The following is a 17,260-nucleotide window of genomic DNA, read 5'->3' on the forward strand; positions in this document are numbered from 1 at the left end:
TCTCTCTCTTTCTCTCTTTCTCTCTCTCACACACACACACACATATATATATATTTGCAATTTTATAATTAACTTTCTGTTGATTTCCAGAGTTTTATGTATTTTCCATAACAATTTTTTCTCCCTCTACTAATGAAAGAAAATGACGACACAGAGGACTTAAATGAAAATGCCTAATTACTTATTTGCCCAAGAGAGCCGAGCAGTCATGCCTGCAAAACACCCAGCATTTTATTACCCTCTGTGAAATATTTTAATTTTCCTCTAAAAGGATTTCAGACAATCCATGGTTGCAAATGGCATAGCTGCCTCCTCCGTAATTCAATTTGTTTCCATGAACTTGAGCTCTGAAATCGCCTACATGCATTACTAAGAATCAGGGACCCTCCCCTCTTCTTCTTTGGCTTTTTAAGATCCGGACAAACCCAAAAGTTTTGCTCCTGCTGCAGAATTTCCATGAGCCTTTTTATCTCCAGGGCTCCAACTCTGTAAGGGAGTTAAGGCATTGGTATTGTTCCTGTTTTGAGGGACAGAGAACAGGCTCTGGGGAGAAAAGGGACTTGCTCCTCGTCAGGGACCTGCAGAGGGTCAGGCCTGAGGCTGCTCCAAAACCCCTGATTCCAGTTCCAGCTTGGTCCAGTACATTTCTCTGCACGGTATGGGGCCCTTGGGGAATGCTGGGTGCAGCCATGGTCATAGTGCAGCCATGGTCATATCTTTGAGAGGACATTTCATGCTCTTGTTTTGGGATGCTGGGAAGTGAATGGAGCTAAGATCAATGAATGATGACTTGAAGAGCTGCAAGTTATAGATAACATTTGCAAAAATGGGATTCAGAAAAACCATAGCATGTATCACCCATTAGGATGGCTACGATTAAAAAAAGAAACAAACAAAAAATAATATTGGTGAGGATGTGGAGGAACAGGAACCCTTGTATACTACTGGTGGGAATCTAAAATGGTACAGCCACTATGGAAGACAGTATGGTAGTTCCTCAGAAAATTAAACATGAAATTACTATATGATCCAGAAAGTCGGATTCTGGGGAATATGCCTCAAATAATTTTAAACAGGTACTCAAAGAAATATTTGTTTACTCATGTTCAAAGCAGCATTAATCACAAAGTCTAAGAGTTGGACACAACCAACCTGTCCATCAACAGATGAATGGATAAACAAAATGTGATTTATCCATACATGGACTATTATTCAACCTTAAAAAGGAAGGAAATTCTGATACATGCTACTACCACATGAAGGAATCTTGAGGACATTATGCTAAGTGAAATAAACCAGTCACAAAGGGACAAAAACTGTATGACTCGACTTATATGAGCTACTGGAGCAGTCAGATTTATAGACAGAAAGTAGAATGGTGGGTGCCAGATGTGGGAGGAGAGGAGAATAGAAAGTTACCATTTAATGGGTACAGAGTTTTAGTTTTGCAACCTGAAAATAGTTCTGGAGATGAGCTGTACAACAATGTGAATGTACTTAATACTGCTATACACTTAAAAATGGCCAAGTTTGTAAATTTTATGGTATATATATTTTACGTAAATTTTTTTTTTTTGAAACGGAGCCTTGCTCTGTCGCCCAGGCTGGAGTGCAGTGGCGCGATCTCGGCTCACTGCAAGCTCCGCCCCCCGGGTTCACACCATTCTCCTGCCTCAGCCTCCCGTGTAGCTGGGACTACAGGTGCCCGCCACTACGCCCGGGTAATTTTTTTTTGTATTTGTAGTAGAGACGGGGTTTCACCGTGTTAGCCAGGATGGTCTCGATCTCCTGACCTCGTGATCCACCCGTCTCGGCCTCCCAAAGTACTGGGATTACAGGCGTGAGCCACCGCGCCCGGCCTACGCACATTTTTGAAATAAAAAAAGAGCTTAAAAGGCTCCCAAACAGGCCGGGTGTGGTGGCTCACACCTGTAATCTCAGCACTTTGGGAAACTGAGGCGGGCGGATCACGTGAGGTTGGGAATTTGAGACCAGTCTGGCCAACATGTCAAAACCCCGTCTCTACTAAAAATACAAAAATTAGCGAGTGGTGGCAGGCACCTGTAATCCCAGGTACTCGAGAAGCTGAGGCAGGAGAATCACACACACCCGGGAGGCGGAGGTTGCAGTGAGCCGAAATTGTGCCACTGCACTCCAGCCTGGGCGTCAGAGCAGGACCCCATCTCGAAAAATAAAAATAGTAATTAAAAAAAAGCTCCTAAATGAACTCCATAGCATGGTAAACTGCAATAACTGCAATGTGATAATTTTTCTAAGAGGCCATTAGAAAACAACTTTATGCTAATTGGCTGTCTCTGGTGACCTAGCCAGCATCCTTTAAGGACAGGCCTCAGCAATGACGTCTCCCCGATGCCTGGAGGCCCGACCTCAACAGCTGCAGCCATACTCGGTTCCCCAGATGCCTGCTCCGCACTCACCACTCTACTGAGCTCTTCACATGCATCACCTAATCATAGGCTCACAGCTGCCTACGGGGCAGGGGCTGTTCTTCCTCCCATTTTACAGTCATGCACAACTGAGGCCAGGAGAGGTGAGGCTGCACGGCAAGGAAGGGTCTAGTTGGCTAGGAGCCGAAGCAGGGGGCCTGGGCCCTGAGCTCACAGAGCACCTCTCCCAGAAGCCTGCCTGTCTCCCTGGCAGAGACCACTGGCTCAGTCACCAGGGCAGGGCAGTTTGCCTCATTTGTGCCCACATCTCCACCCCACCAGTGCCATGGGCCGCCAGTGAACATTTGTCCAGTGAATCAATTAATAATTTTGTGTTTGTGCGTGGGGTGCTGCCAACAGGATGCCAGGTGGCACGAAATTTTGGCAGAACTTGGTTCCCAGAATCATCCTCTAAAGGCCTGGCTTTTGAGGAGAGTGAGGTGGCTGCACAAGGCCAGTGAGCCCTGGGGTCTTCCCCAGAGGCGGGGAGGGCAGGAGGTGGGTGCGGGTGTCTGGGACTACAGAAGCCCCCTGGAATGCAGAGGCGCTGCACTCTAGGAGAGTAGACTCCCAGGAGCCTCCCCCAGCTCATCAGTGCAGAGTGTGTGTGTGTGTGTGTGTGTGTGTGTGTGTGTGTGTGATGCATGGGGTGTGTGTCTGTGGTGTGTGTATATGTGTAGTGTACTTGGTATGTGTGTGGTGTGTGTGTGTATATGATGCGTTTGGTCTGTGTGTGTGGTGCATGGTGTGTGTTGTGTGTGTGGCATGTATGTTGTGCACTGTATGTGTATGGTATGTACTGTGCATAGTGTGTGTTATATGTGCTGCTGTGTGTGTGTTGTATGTGCATAGTAGGTGGTGTACGTGTGTTGTGTGTTTGATGTGTGTGATATGTGGTGTATATGTGTTGTGTAGTGTGTGTGATGAGTGGTGTGTATGGTGTATGTTGTATGCATGTGGTGAGTGTTGTGTGTTTGTGTGTGATGAGTGGTGTGTGGTGTGTGTTGTATGTGCATGTGTATGTGTGGTCTGCGTGTTGTATGTGTGGTGAGTGGTATGTGTGATGTGTGTGTGATGTGTACTGTGTGTGGTGAGTGGTGTGTGTATGTTGTGTGTGGTGTGTTGTGTGTGGTTTTTGTGTATGGTAATGTGGTATATGTGTGTTGTGTGTGATGAGGGGTGTATGTATTTTGTGTATGTAGTGTGTGTTGTTATGTGCATGGTAGGTGGTGTATGTGTGTTTTGTGTGTGATGAGTGATGTGTTTCATGAGTGGTGTATGTGTGCTGTGTGTGTTGTATGTGTGGTGTGTGTGATGTGTGGTGTGTGTGGTGAGTGTTGTGTGTGTGTTGTGTTATATGTGTGGTGTATGTGGTGTGTGTAGTGAGTGGTGTGTGTGGTGTATGTTGTATGTGCATGGTAGGTGGTGTATGCATGTGGTGTGCTGTATGTGTTAAATGTGTGGTGAATGTTGTGTGTGTGTTCTATGTGTGGTTTGTATGATGAGTGGTGTGTGTTTTGTGTACATGGTGTGTGTTGTATATGTGTGGTAGGTGGTGTGTGTGTGTGGTGTGTGTGTTGTATTGTGTGGTAGGTGGTATATGTGTGTTGTGTGTCTGTGTGATGTGTGTGTTGTGTGTGTGGTAGGTGGTATGTGTGTTGTGTGTTTGCATGATGTGTGTGGTGAGTGGTGTGTTTTGTGTTGTATGTGCATGATGGGTGGTGTACGTGTGGCATGTGTGATGAGTAGTGTGTTTTGTGTATGTGGTGTGTGTTGTATGTATGTAGTAGGTGTTGTATGTGTGTGTTTTGTGTTGAATGTGTGTGGTAGGTGGTGTGTGTTGTGTGTTTGCATGATGTGTGTGGTGAGTGGTGTTGTGTGTTGTATGTGCATGATGGGTGGTGTATGTGTGGTGTGTGTGATGTGTGTGTGATGAGTAGTGTGTTTTGTGTACGTGGTGTGTGTTGTATGTGTGTGGTAGGGTGTTGTGTGTTGTATGTGTGTGGCAGGTGGTGTATGTGTGTTGTGTGTTCGTGTGTGTTGTGATGTGTGAGTTATGTGTGTTGTGTGTGTGTGGTAGGTGGTGTATGTGTGTTGTGTGTTTGCGTGGTGTGTATGGTGAGTGGTGTGTGTTGTGTGCTGTATGTGCATGATGGGTGGTGTATGTGTGGTGTGTGTGGTGTGTGTGTATGTGTCACTGTGTGCGTATCAGGGTGAAGGGACTAACAGCTCTGTTAAAAACTGGAATTCCCCATCTGGAGTGATTTCCTTTAAACTCTTCTTCCAGAGACGGTGTTCACAAAAACAACCAAAAGCAATACCCTTGTTGAATTCAACACCCAGGTCCCTGCTGTTTCGTATACCCCATGGCCCATCTCCCCACCTCAGTGCCCTGCTAAGTCCCTTCTAGCATCTTCCACGCCTTCTGACCCTATTGGCTTGGCCCGAGCCCAGTCTCGGGGCGTGGCCTGGCTCAGGGGGACTTTGAGGCTCACAGGAATATTAGATTGAGCCCTGGGTTTGGTCCCGGGAGATCTGAATTCAAGGGCTGTCTCTGCTTCCCCTCTTCCCCTTTCTCCTCGGCCCTCCCTACTATCTGCTAGGTTTTAAGATTTATGGGAAATACAACACAGACAACCCTCCTCCCTTCTGGGGTTATTGGCCTTGTGGCTACCTCTGTGTAGAATGGGGTGTCCTGGGGACCTGGGGCTTCACCAGGCGAAGCTTGGCTTATCTACTCAGGAAAACCATCCTGCAGGGGGAAGCCTTCCTTCAGAACCACTTCAGGGGCTCCAGGGAGATTTGTTTTTCTCTCAATAGCTTATGTTTCAGAAATATGCCATAAACTTCTAACAGTTCAGCTCCACAAGTGCCCATCAGTTTAATAGTTCAAATGTCAACTGTAGTGTCAATCTCTTCTAAAAGAGGTCTAGTGAAGTAGAAAATTTAAGTCCGCTCGGGTGGTTTCAGTACACGGAATAGACTTGGGCAGAACACGGGAATGTTTTCCCAAGGAAGCGCGGTGCCTCCAGAGTCGGAGGAAAGAGCTATTTCCATCTGAAAGCTCAGCTGTGGCTCGGAGGAGCTGCAGGGTGGCTAGAGCTGCTAGTGGAAGTCTTGACGTACAAAGCACTGGAGACCACAAAGGGAATCTGAGGGTGTGCTAGGGTTTCTGAGGCAGGGAAGCAATTTCTGACTAAAAGATGATTCACGCAGCTTCCCTCCGAGGGCAAGTTTAGTTCCTGATGATTAGAAATAAGAATGGAGGCCGGGCGCGGTGGCTCAAGCCTGTAATCCCAGCACTTTGGGAGGCCGAGGCGGGCGGATCATGAGGTCAGGAGCTCGAGACCATCCTGGCTAACGTGGTGAAACCCCGTTTCTACTAAAAAAAAACCAAAAAAATTAGCCGGGCGTGGTGGCGCATGCCTGTAGTCCCAGCTACTCGGGAGGTTGAGGCAGGAGAATGGCGTGAACCCGGGAGGTGGAGCTTGCCGAGATTGCGCCATTGCACTCCAGGCTGGGTGACAGAGCGAAACTCCGTCTCAAAAAAAAAAAAAAAAACAAAACAAACAAAAAAAAAAACAAACAAAAAAGAAAAAAGAAAAAAGAAATAAGAATGGAAAGAAAAAAGGCTCTGCCATTCTCAGAAAGGATGGGATACAGGATGGGGCTGGGCCCCTGAGAGGCCTCCCAGCCTGCAGCCTCAGCCCTCCCACCACCCTCCACCTGCGGTGGTTCTTCTGAACGCTGGGAGGAGAAAGCCCATTAGGGGCTTATTTGCTACCACTGGCTCCCCCCAGTTCTTACAGCCTCACCTCTCATCATTCTGGCCCTGCAGAAATGCCCAGGCCACAAATCACCATGTTTCCTAAGTAAGCCACACATCTTAAGATCTCTCAGCCTTTGCAGGGTCGTGCCCCCTGCCTGGAATACTCTTGCCTCCTGCCTGCTTGGTGAATTCCTCCAGAATTCTCTGGGCCCAGCTCTGCCACTTGGTGGTGAGGAGCAACCCTGGCAGGTTCCCTTCTGTTTCTGCAGTGTGGTTTTCCTAGCTGCGAGATGGGAATGGTCCTGTTTGGCCAGCTGATCTGAAGGGGATATGAAGGGTCAGGAAAGACAGTGGCTGGCATGGCAAACTACAGAGGGGAAGGCTCAGAATGAGCAGCAGAGGGAAACAGAATAATGGCTGCCATGGATAAGCGCCTGCCTGCTCTGTGTCAAGCACTGTGCGGGGCGCTGTACACACCTCCTCAGCTCATCTAAGCTTCACAACAGCCCTCGGACAAACAGCCTCAGGGCAGAGGTGTAGCTCTGCCCTGAGTGGCAGGGACCTGCCTGGGCTTGGGATTGTTACAGATCTAGGTTCCAATCCTGGCTTGGCCTCAGATCTGCTCGGGCACTCTCGGCATGTGCTTTAACTGCTCCAACTGCAGGGTCCTTATCTATGCATTGGGTGTAGTGTCACCTACTCTGTGGGCTGTCATACAAAGCAAGGTAGGGAAAGCACTCAGCATTGAGCCTAGCTAAGTAAATGTTAGCAACAATGATATGCTCGCTTTATAGACTGAAAAACAGAGGCTCAGAGAGGTTAAGTAACTGGCTCAGGGTCACATAGGTGATGAGTGTTGCGGCTGGGATATGAACCATGGTCTGTTGGACTTTAGAGTCAAACCTCTTAACCATTGCTTCCCGAGCTAGGTATTGGAACACCTGGAACTTCACTAATCCATGGGGTGACTTGGGACAAATCCCTTCCCATTTCTCAGAGTAAACTGAGGAGGCTGAACTAGGTGGTCTCTATGGTTTGTGAATCTTGTAGACCTTGCAATCTATCCTTGCAAATACTCTTTTTTTTTTTTTCAGTAAAATGCATCAGCTAATTGGGAGGTCTATGGATCAGTCATGCCTGGATGGCTGAGGGTAGTTGTGGAAGAGACCAGCACAACAAGCTGGAGGTAGTGAGAGAGCACTGGTATTGGCCATGGGACTGGATCCAAGGCCATCTCCTGCCTCTTGCTGCCACACAAGAACAAAAAAGTAGAAGGTAGAGACATCAGTCCTGCCTCAAGACTCCTATAAATTCATAGTCACCCATCCGCCCACTCACATATTCATCCATCCATCCGTCCATTCATTCATCCATCCATCTACTCATCCACCATTCCATTCCATCAAGCAATCAACACATCTACCCATCCCATCCATCCATCCATCCATCCATCCATCCACCCACCAGCCAATACATCCATGCATCCACTCATCCATCCACCAACACATCCATCCATCCATTTACCAACCATCACATCCACCCATCCATCCACCTAACCACCATCCATCCATCCACCCACCCATTCACCCATCTATTCATCCACCCACCCATTCATGCATTCATCCATCAATCCATCCATCCGTCTACTCATTCATCCATCCACCCATCCATCTACCTACCCACCACTCATCCATTCATTACCCCTTCTCCCTACCTACCCCTCATCTCATTGATTACTCATCTACACATTTATTCACCAGTCCATTCACTTACATCACCCATCCAACCAGCACTTCCCAAAACTCTATCCGAGGGGGATGAGAGAAGACTCAGCTGTCTCCTGCTCTTAAAAAACCCACAGCCTGGCATCAGACAGCCAGAAGACACAGAGGAACTGGCCTCCTTGTGGAGGGGGAAATACAGCATATGGGAGCCCAGCCCTGCCCAGGGTCTTATTTTCCCAGTCCAGGCTCATTTCTCAATTAAAGCTGATGGGTAGTGAAGCTGGTGGACATTGCATATCATCCCTGCTCTGTCTCCTCTTGTATGTTTTCAGAATGCCCTGCAATCTAGATTTCCTTCCTGGTTTGGAGGGTGGCCAGGTGTCTGACCTGAGCTGAGCAGCTCGAGCCTCTTCTCAGTCTTCATCTGAGCCTAGAAAGGGGAGCCCCTCAGAGGCCTTTTGCCCCATATGGCTTGCAGGCCCTGGCTGTGAATCTTACCCTCTGGACCCCAGACCTTTCTTCCCAAGCAGACCGTAGACTAGAGGGCTGCAGGGTTGGTTTCTATGACCAGGAACCTAGTCTGGACATCTGACTCAACAGCTAGCTTTAGGGTATCCATGGGTTAGCTTTGCCGCTAATTGGCTGAATGGTTTTGGGCAATAGCCTTTCCTTCTCTAGTCCTGATGCCTCTGCTCTCTTTATTTGTTAACCTCTGCATTGCTACAAATGGAATCTCCTTTCAGTGGATGATTTTATTGCTGAATAACAACAATACTAGTCATACTGAGTGCTGTGGGCTAAGCACTTTCCATTAACTAACTCACTTTATCCTCACAACAATCCAAGATTCTCCCCCTCCCCTAGGAAACTGAGGCACTGAGAGGTTAAATAATTTGTTTATATTCATACAGCTGGTGAGGGATTTGAACGAAGGCAGTCTGGCTCCAGAGTCTAAGTTTTAACCACTACCCAGTCACACAGAGGCTCTGCTGTCCTTCCCACATCGATGGCTGTCAGCGCCCAGCAAAAAGAATAATGTGGCCAGGGAACTTACAAGAAAGATCCAGAAAGACAGGTGCAGGTATCCTTTGATGCCAGGGTTCCAGATACAGAGGGGACTCTGGGAGGTAAGGGACCTGGCCTGGGTTACAAACCAAGGACCCCAGTTCCCACCTCTCTCCAACCTCAGCAGCTGCACTTCCTCAGATGGACCGACTGACCCCTGTCCTTTATGCCACTTGAATAGACTCAATCCACCAACATCTGGAAATGACATTTCAGCTTTGCCTCCAGTGCTAAAAAGCACTGCTTAATTGAGACTCATCACTGTGGAGAGGTTTCCTCAGCCTTCTTGGCAGATCCCAAGAACTCTTTTCGACTATAATTGCACTACACACATCTCAATCCAAGCCCACCCCACAGGGCTGTGCCCACATGGCTAAAGCCCATTCTGTGAATTGCCCTGTTCCCCTCTCTGCCACGTCTGCAGGAGGAGATCATTATCAGCAACCCAGTTATTTTAGGAAAGCCTGGGGAGCAGAATAAAGCATCGCTGATCTCCCTTGATTCCCAAATTGGGTGGGGTGGGGGAAGAAGACAAAAGCGTCATCATGTTTGGCATCACCCCAAGGTTCTCTATCACTGTCTTCACGGGTCCTCTAACCTACTTTCCCCTTTGTCAGTTCTGCCTCCCTTAGCCTGCTGCTCCAGGGTGATGCGGGTGGCTGCTCAGCTGCTGCAGAGGGTGCAGGAGCTGCCTCCTCCTCCTTCCCCTACCAGCCCTTGGCTCTTTGCTGCTGACCCATGCTCTCTTCCCCATTTTGACAAAGCTGTTAGCAGCTCCTACAAACCCACCTAATCGAGAGGGTTGCAGCTGGCTCAGGGGCAGAAGGAGGAGGAGGTCAGGGCTCAGCACATTGGAAGGGTAAACAAAAAAGCTTAGCAGATCACCCAGATGCTCACGAGGCAGAAATGCTCTACATCTGGGAGCTGATGGACATCTGGATGGATGAACTTTGGGTTTCTCTTCATCCAGTGCTGGTTAATTACAAAGAGGCAACCTGTGCTTCTAAACCAGATAGGGTTTATAGCATGGTGAATCTAGGCAGCTTAGCTGACAGTAAGTTGAGAGTTTTTCTTATTAAAATGGATAATATTACTACTATTACTAACAACATCATCATCAGTGGTAGATTGTGAAAATGGCCATGATTATTCTCCTTTCTGAATCCATGTCCTTACGGTACTTCTCATCAAGAGGTGAAGTCTGTTTTCCCACTGTGTGAATCTGGGCTGGCCTCCTGACTTACATTGCCCAAGAAAATGTGGCAAAAAGTGACAATGTGGCGGTTCAGGCCTCAAGAGAACTTGCACACTTCTGCTCTCTCTTTGAGGCCTGTTGTTGCCATGTGAACAAGCCCAGGCTAGCCTGCTAGAAGAGGTGAGACCACACAGGGCAGGGATGAGCCAGCCCAGCTGAGGCCATGCTAGATCAGCCTACAGTTCTGCCAAGATCAGCAGAGCTGTCCACGTGACCCCCTGCAGATGCAGGAGGAAGCCCAGCTGAGACCAGAAGAACCATCCAGCTGAGCCCAGCCTGAACTGCTGACTCACAGGACTTTGAGTGAAATACACAGGTTTGTTTCAAGCCATTAAGTTTTGGAGTAGTTTGTTATTCAGCAAAAGCACACTAATAAAAAGTTTGTGTGTGTGTGGGCAGGGGGAGTGGGGGTTCAGTGACAGGATTTAAAAAACATAATTAACAATAAAGGTTTGTCACACAAACATTACAGCAATATTAATAGTATATTAAGTCAAACAGAAACATGTTGCTTACTATCTGACCATACCAAAATATATTAGCAGGATTTGAGACTATGAATCATATTGTTCAACCTGCCCAGTACCTCTGTACCATCCCATGAATGTTGCTCCCTCTGGTGGTGGATGTACCTGGTACCCACTTACCAGAATCTTGGTGGTGTAGGCGCTGTTGATGGCGATGGCATTGACCAGCAGCTCCATGGTCTTGGTGTTGATGGAGCTGGGGTCAGGGATCTCTTTATAGTGGACGTCACCGACATACGCCTGTACCACTGTCATGCGATTGGTGGTCAGCGTGCCCGTCTTGTCTGAGCAGATGGCTGTGGCATTGCCCATGGTCTCACAGGCATCCAGGTGGCGTACCAGGTTGTTGTCTTTCATCATTTTCTGGGAGAAGGGGCAAGTGAGAGGGCATCAGTGAAGAGAGGGGCTGGGGAGCATGGGGTGCCTAGAGGCACTGGGTAAACATGTAGTAAATAAGGCAGAGCCACCACAGCCTGCCCCTTTGCTTCCCGCACTTGTAAAGGATCTTGGTTGCTGCTGTCTCCTACACCTGGGCTTCTTCTGTCTGTGCATGGCCCTTTTCTTTCTCTTTTAGTATCTGAACCATTTAAAAGACTCAATTAATTGAATTTATTAATTTGGATTATAGAAGTAATCTACATTCTTTATGGGAAAAAGGGGGAAAGATAAATAAGGTTGGTTCCTCTCTGGGTACTTTAAATATTTTTCTCTTACAGACTAACATAAGTAACTATTCCTTATTTGGTCATGAATTTTCTCAAATGTATCATCTTTCACTGGTGCCTGGCTTTCATTGTCATTTTAATTTTACCAAAAGTAAATAAATTAGGATATAGGAAAATATCTGGAAAAATATCAAAGTGTTAATGTCATTATTGCTAAATGATAGAATTATAGATTTTTATCTTTTCTATGACTAACATGTATTATCACTTGCATAATAAAAACCACACATTTCTTTAAAAAATATGTACACAAAAGGGAGAAAGAAAACATATTGACTGTTAGCTACCATGCAGAACTAGGTACATCTTGTAATCAACATCCTTTTTTTTGAAATTTATAACAAAAATGGAGTATTCCTAGTATTCCTATATGTAATATTTTCTTCTATCTGTCTTTTTTTTTCTCTCTGGCCCAACTCCACACTCATACCTTCTTCTAGGTTCTCAAACAAGTAATGCAAATGGAGTAATTCTCAAGGAAATACTGTTCTTCATGCAGGCCCTCCTGACATAGCAGCTGAATCAGATAGAGTTCTAGGCTGTGCCTAGGAATTTGATTTCCTTTATTTTGCTCCTCATTATAACTCTTTATAACCAGGGTAAAAAAGAAGTGCAGTTAGAATAATTGTAATAGAGCTTTATGTTACTAAAAATGAGTATTAGCAGGATTATATTCTTTTGCAGTTTCTCCTACTGTAACTTGTGACAATAGTAATAATAAATGCATGTTGAATGATCAACAGCAACTTGAATTTGCAACACATGTTACAGTTTGCAAAGTCTTCTCGGATGTTTTAAGAATTCTGTGGCATATGAGAAGATTCTGGTAATCCATTTTGGCAATTGAAGAAATCTAGGCAAAGTGACTGACCAGGATCACACACCTGGAGGGGTTTAAGGCCAGGATTTGAACCTATCTCCATTTAACCTCACAGCCTGGACCTTTCTATTGGGCCTCAGCCCACTTGCACTCTCTCAAGAGGGTTCATCTGTTGGGCTCAAGAATCTTTAAGTCTGTACTGTCCAATATGGTAGTCACATGTATTGTGACTATACATGTATAGGGTACTGAGCACTTGAAATATGGCTATTCTGAAGTGAAATGTGCTGTGAGTGCAAAATACACACCAGATTTAGAGGATATTATGAAAAAAATGTAAAAGTAGTAGTTCATTTATAATTATTATATTGATCACATGTTGGATTGATAATAATTTTGACATACTGGGTTAAGTACATTACATTATTAAAATCAACTTCACTGATTTCTTTTTACTTTTTTAAAATAATGTAGCTACTAGGAATTTTTCTTCTTTTTTAAAAAAATTATTTTATTTTGTAGAGATGGGGTCTCACTATTTGCCCAGGCTGATCTTGAACTTCTGGGCTCAAGCGATCCTCCTGCCTCGGCCTCTGAAAGTGCTGGGGATTACAGGCATGAATCACCACGCCTGGCCGCTACTAGGAAACTTACAATTGCACATGCGGCTCCCATTCTGTCTCTTTTTGGGCAGTGCTGATCTAAGTGGTCAGTCATCTTTGTGCTCCTGATGGTGGCTCCCAGGTCCAGGCTCACAGAGGGCACAGTCTGCCTCTCCTGTGTTGGGGTGCTCTCCTAAGTTTATCAAGTGTCTGTAAAAGTAACACTACCTAAGATGAGTGAAGGTAGTGGGTGCCAGAGATACGAACTGCAGAAGGCGCAGAGCCTAAAAGCATCTGTATATGATTCTCCCAAACGAGCTCTGTGCAACTTTCAAGGACATCCCCAGGCTCAGTGAAGTGGCTGTGGAGGCCCCCTACTCATGACAGTCACCCTCTGCTGGCCCCGGGTCTCAAAGTAGCCTCTTGTTGTGACCTGTTTGGGCTTTGGTTTGTGGGGATGGAGTTTCTTTAAGAACCCTAAAACAGGAAGATGATAAGGGCCATATCTGTTACAAAGAACTGCCACTTTCTGGCACCTGTCTGGAGATCTCTTTTCTGTATGAAATTACATCGGAGAGCCCAGCCCAAATTCCAGCTTGGAAACTGATGCTCACCATGCCCTCTGGAGGCTCTGCCAATTTCTCAAGAGTGAATGCCTTGTTTATAAACATGGCCACGCCTCCACCCTCGCAGGGACATTCAGGCATGGGGCGCTGGAAACAGGAGCCCTACGCCCGGCCCTTCCAGGTGGAAAACACATGGGGCAAAGGGAAAAAATGAGACCCGGGTGTGAGAACCTGGGGGTGACCCAGTAGCATCAGACTGGCAGTGACTGGGCTCCACAGACAGTCATGGCCTGGGTGCAGTGGAGGTGCAGCTCTGCCATCAGGTAGCGCTTAGAAAGGTCCCAGTCCTTGGAAAACATTCATGACTCCAGCTCTTCATTTAACTGCTTTAAAATTTCTTATATTTTTAGCCTCTTTCCAGAGGGGAGGAGGCTTCCATGAAATCAGACTTCCTTTTTGTTTTTGGCTTACCCCTCTCACTTTAGGGAGCCACCTCTGAGATGAGTTTTACAAGCGCTACGGTTACCCGAGGGGCCTATGTCTCAGACCGCCAGACTTCTGTGTAAATTTGGTGGGGTAAGGATGAATTCTGGCTTCCACGGTGATGTCTTTACTATTTTTAAAATTTTTTTGAGTTGATTATCAATGTCTAAAAATCGCGAGTTAATACATTAAGTCCAGATTTCTGACTTCTCTTGGAAAAAGGTGACAATGTGGCAATGCCGGGTCTGCACCCCTGCAAGACGGCATGTGACTGGGCTGAATAACAGCTGCCTCTTCAGCCAGGGTATGGCTCTCTGGTTTGCCACAGGCCCCTGGACTCTATGAAAGCGTCAAAATTTTGGGGTCCTGCATACATTCTTTTGAGCTCCCAGGGGGCCTATGGGCTTCTTCGTTCATCTCCCAACCCCAGCACCGGCCCCAGTGATCCCCCAGGCCCTCGGCTGCAGCTGCATCAGTCGGCTGGTCCTGCTCTCCTCCCCTCTCACCTTCACTGAGTAGGCCAATGAGATGGTGACGGCCAGAGGGAGCCCCTCGGGCACGGCGACCACCAGCACCGTCACGCCAATGATGAAGAACTTGACAAAGTACTGCACGTAGACAGGCGTGCACTCAGGCAGCCACGGCTTCTTGTTGACCACGAAGGTGTCCACGGTGAAGTACAGAACCAGGATGATCACTGTGATTGCTGACATCACCAAGCCTGCAATATGAGGGACACATGCTCGAGGGGTTCCAGGCAGTGGAGGCCGTGGGTGGTGTGGACCAAACCTTTGGCTGAAAGAGCTCTGGGTCAGGCTGACCCCAGCTCACCTCCCAGCTCTGCCACTCCTTGCTTTGTGACCTGTGGCAAGTTCTTGAGACCTTGATCCTCACCGAGCCTCAGTCTCCTGCTCTGTACAATGGGGATGCATATTTCCTCCCCAGGATTTTGTAAGGCTCAAATGTGGTAATGCATGCAAAGTGCCCAGTATAGTGCTCAACACATAGTAGGTATTCCGACACATAGTAGGTGCTCAAGAGATGTGTGCCAAGTGACTGTGTGAATAAATGGAGGAATGGTTTGCATAGAGCTTTCACACAATAATGATGTAAAGTTGGTATCATTTATTTATTCATTTATTTGACAAATACCTTTTGAGCACCTATGACACGCCAGGCACATCTTAGTTCCTTGTTTGGGAACTAAGGACACAGCAGTAAAGAAGATAAGAGTTCCTGCCCTTGAAGAGCAGACATTCTAGAGGAGGAGGAAGACAAGAAACAAAAAAACAAATACATGAACAAGACAATTTCAGATATGGCTACACACTGTGAAGAAAAAGGCTGGGATGATGTGATAGAAAGTGACACTGGGGGAGGGGGAGGTAGGGAGTGGTTACTTTAGCTAGAGTGGCCAGGGAAGGCTTCTTGGAGGAGGTGATATTTGAGCAGACACCAGTTGCATGGTGACCTAGGGAAGAACATTCTATGTAGAGGAAACAGCAGGTAGCTATTTTTCAGATGAAGAAACTGAGGCTCAGAGAGGGGAAGTGACTTGCTTGCAGCCACAGGCGAGAAAAATGCTGTAACTGTAGGAATGCAGCTGGGAACCTGTCCTGATCCCCTGGGGGTTCCTCTTGCTAGTTTAGCATGCCCATCCCCTATCTGCTACAGGTGCTACTGCAGGTGCTGTGGAGACTGCTCACACCCACAGCCTCTGACAGAGGAGAAGCCTGCTGAGGTGACTGGGTCTGCTTGTCGGGAAGGGCCTGGGAATGCACTCCCATCTCAACCTGATGGCCAACATCCAGCGGCTGACGTGTTAGTCCCAAAGCCCAGCCATCTGCTTTGAGGTAGGACAGACCCTAGAGTTCTGGGCAGCATGGACTTCATCCTGAGGACAGTGAGAGTCATGGAGGAGGCTTGAGCAGAGGAGGGCAGGGATGGATTTGGGTTGCTCCAGAGCTCCCAAGGGATCGGGAGAGGCTGGGAGTTCTCTGGAAATCTCAGTTGCCCCTGGCTTCTTCCCTAGCCTGGACCTGTGCCCCTTGCGGGTCTCACCTGAGAGCACCCTGTCAATAGATCTCCTGCTTACTCATCTCAGGGAATTCAGCCCAAGAGAGAGGCAGAGATGGGCTGTGAACCCAGGAGTGCTTGACTGTGAACTCCATTCTTGGCAGGGCTGAGGTGCAGGAGGGAGAAGAGTGAGGACTTTGAAGGCCACGGGGTTGTTCTCATCGCTTAGTTCCTGGCCCTGTCAGTGCCATGTTTCCATGGAGTCTTCTGCCTATGGTGGTGGCGATGGTGGGATAGAGGATAGAGGAAATCCCTGAGCCCATAGCTCTCTACCCCCACCTCCAGCTGCAGAGCCTCAGAGCCGGCACCATCCCTGTCTGACAGTTGAAGGGGCGGGAAGCCAAGCTCCCAGCAGCCAGGAGCTGTCACCAGGCCCCCAAGTTTAAATATAGACAGCCAAGTCTGTAATCTGCTTCTCTTCCCCATGCGGTGGTATCTATAATTAGAGCTGGGGAGACAGCCACAAAGGATCGAGCAGCCAGGTGGGAAGGCCTTGGTGTTTGCTACCTCCTTACCCGGGAGGGGAAGCCTAGGCCATGCCAGAGGGTCAGGGGCTCACTTTGCAGCTGGGCCAGCGGGGCTCTCACCAGCCATCACCTGCAGTTACCACTTTAGTTGGGATGCCCAGTTTGTTGTGCTGGGGCTCAGACCATGGGCTTCTCCCTGGGCTCCTGGCACTGTCCCTCAACCTCTTTCAGTTTTTCCTCTGCACTGTGGCCAGGGTGGTCATGATAAAGCCCAAACCCATTCCTGTCTTCCTCTGCTCAAGTCTCTTCTATGGCTCCCACTGTCCTCAGGACAAAGTCCGTGTTGCTTGGAACTTCAGGCCCTGCCCCTCTCCAGCTGCTGCGCCTGCCAAGTGCTAATGCCTTGTATGCAGAGTCTCCTTTAACTCCCACAGCAATCTGTGAAGTGGGGACAGCTATTATCCTCATCTTACAGATGAGGATACGGAGGCTCAGAGCTAAGAGAAGTTACTTTCCTCAGTTTTCACAGCCGTTGCCGGACAAGAATGCAGGCCATCTGCTACCAGAGCTTGGGCTTTGAGCTTCACTCTTCTGTATCACTGAGTGCTAATGGAGTGCCTACTGTACACAGGACTCAAACTGGGTGCTGTGGTAGAGAACGGTGGGCTTCAGGCACTCATTCAAGCCCCCCACTTTGCAGATGAGGTAACTGAGAGTGAGCTTGGGGCAGAGCT

The 17,260-nt window shown here is 47.8% G+C and overlaps 1 protein-coding gene across 11 annotated transcripts in view; it reads right to left on the minus strand.

The window, feature by feature from the left end:
* ATP2B2 (ATPase plasma membrane Ca2+ transporting 2) overlaps nucleotides 1–17,260 on the minus strand; it is a 188,284-nt gene that overhangs the window by 38,611 nt on the left and 132,413 nt on the right. For all 11 annotated transcript variants that reach the window (XM_015130243.3, XM_028844451.2, XM_028844452.2 and 8 more), the window contains 2 exons: nucleotides 14,490–14,704; nucleotides 10,908–11,150 (listed from right to left, as the gene is read on the minus strand). In XM_015130243.3, the coding sequence (XP_014985729.1) occupies nucleotides 10,908–11,150; nucleotides 14,490–14,704 (458 nt within the window). The remainder of the gene's footprint in view (nucleotides 1–10,907; nucleotides 11,151–14,489; nucleotides 14,705–17,260) is intronic.

Source organism: Macaca mulatta, chromosome 2, assembly GCF_049350105.2.
Source record: "Macaca mulatta isolate MMU2019108-1 chromosome 2, T2T-MMU8v2.0, whole genome shotgun sequence".
NCBI classification, from domain to species: domain Eukaryota; kingdom Metazoa; phylum Chordata; class Mammalia; order Primates; family Cercopithecidae; genus Macaca; species Macaca mulatta.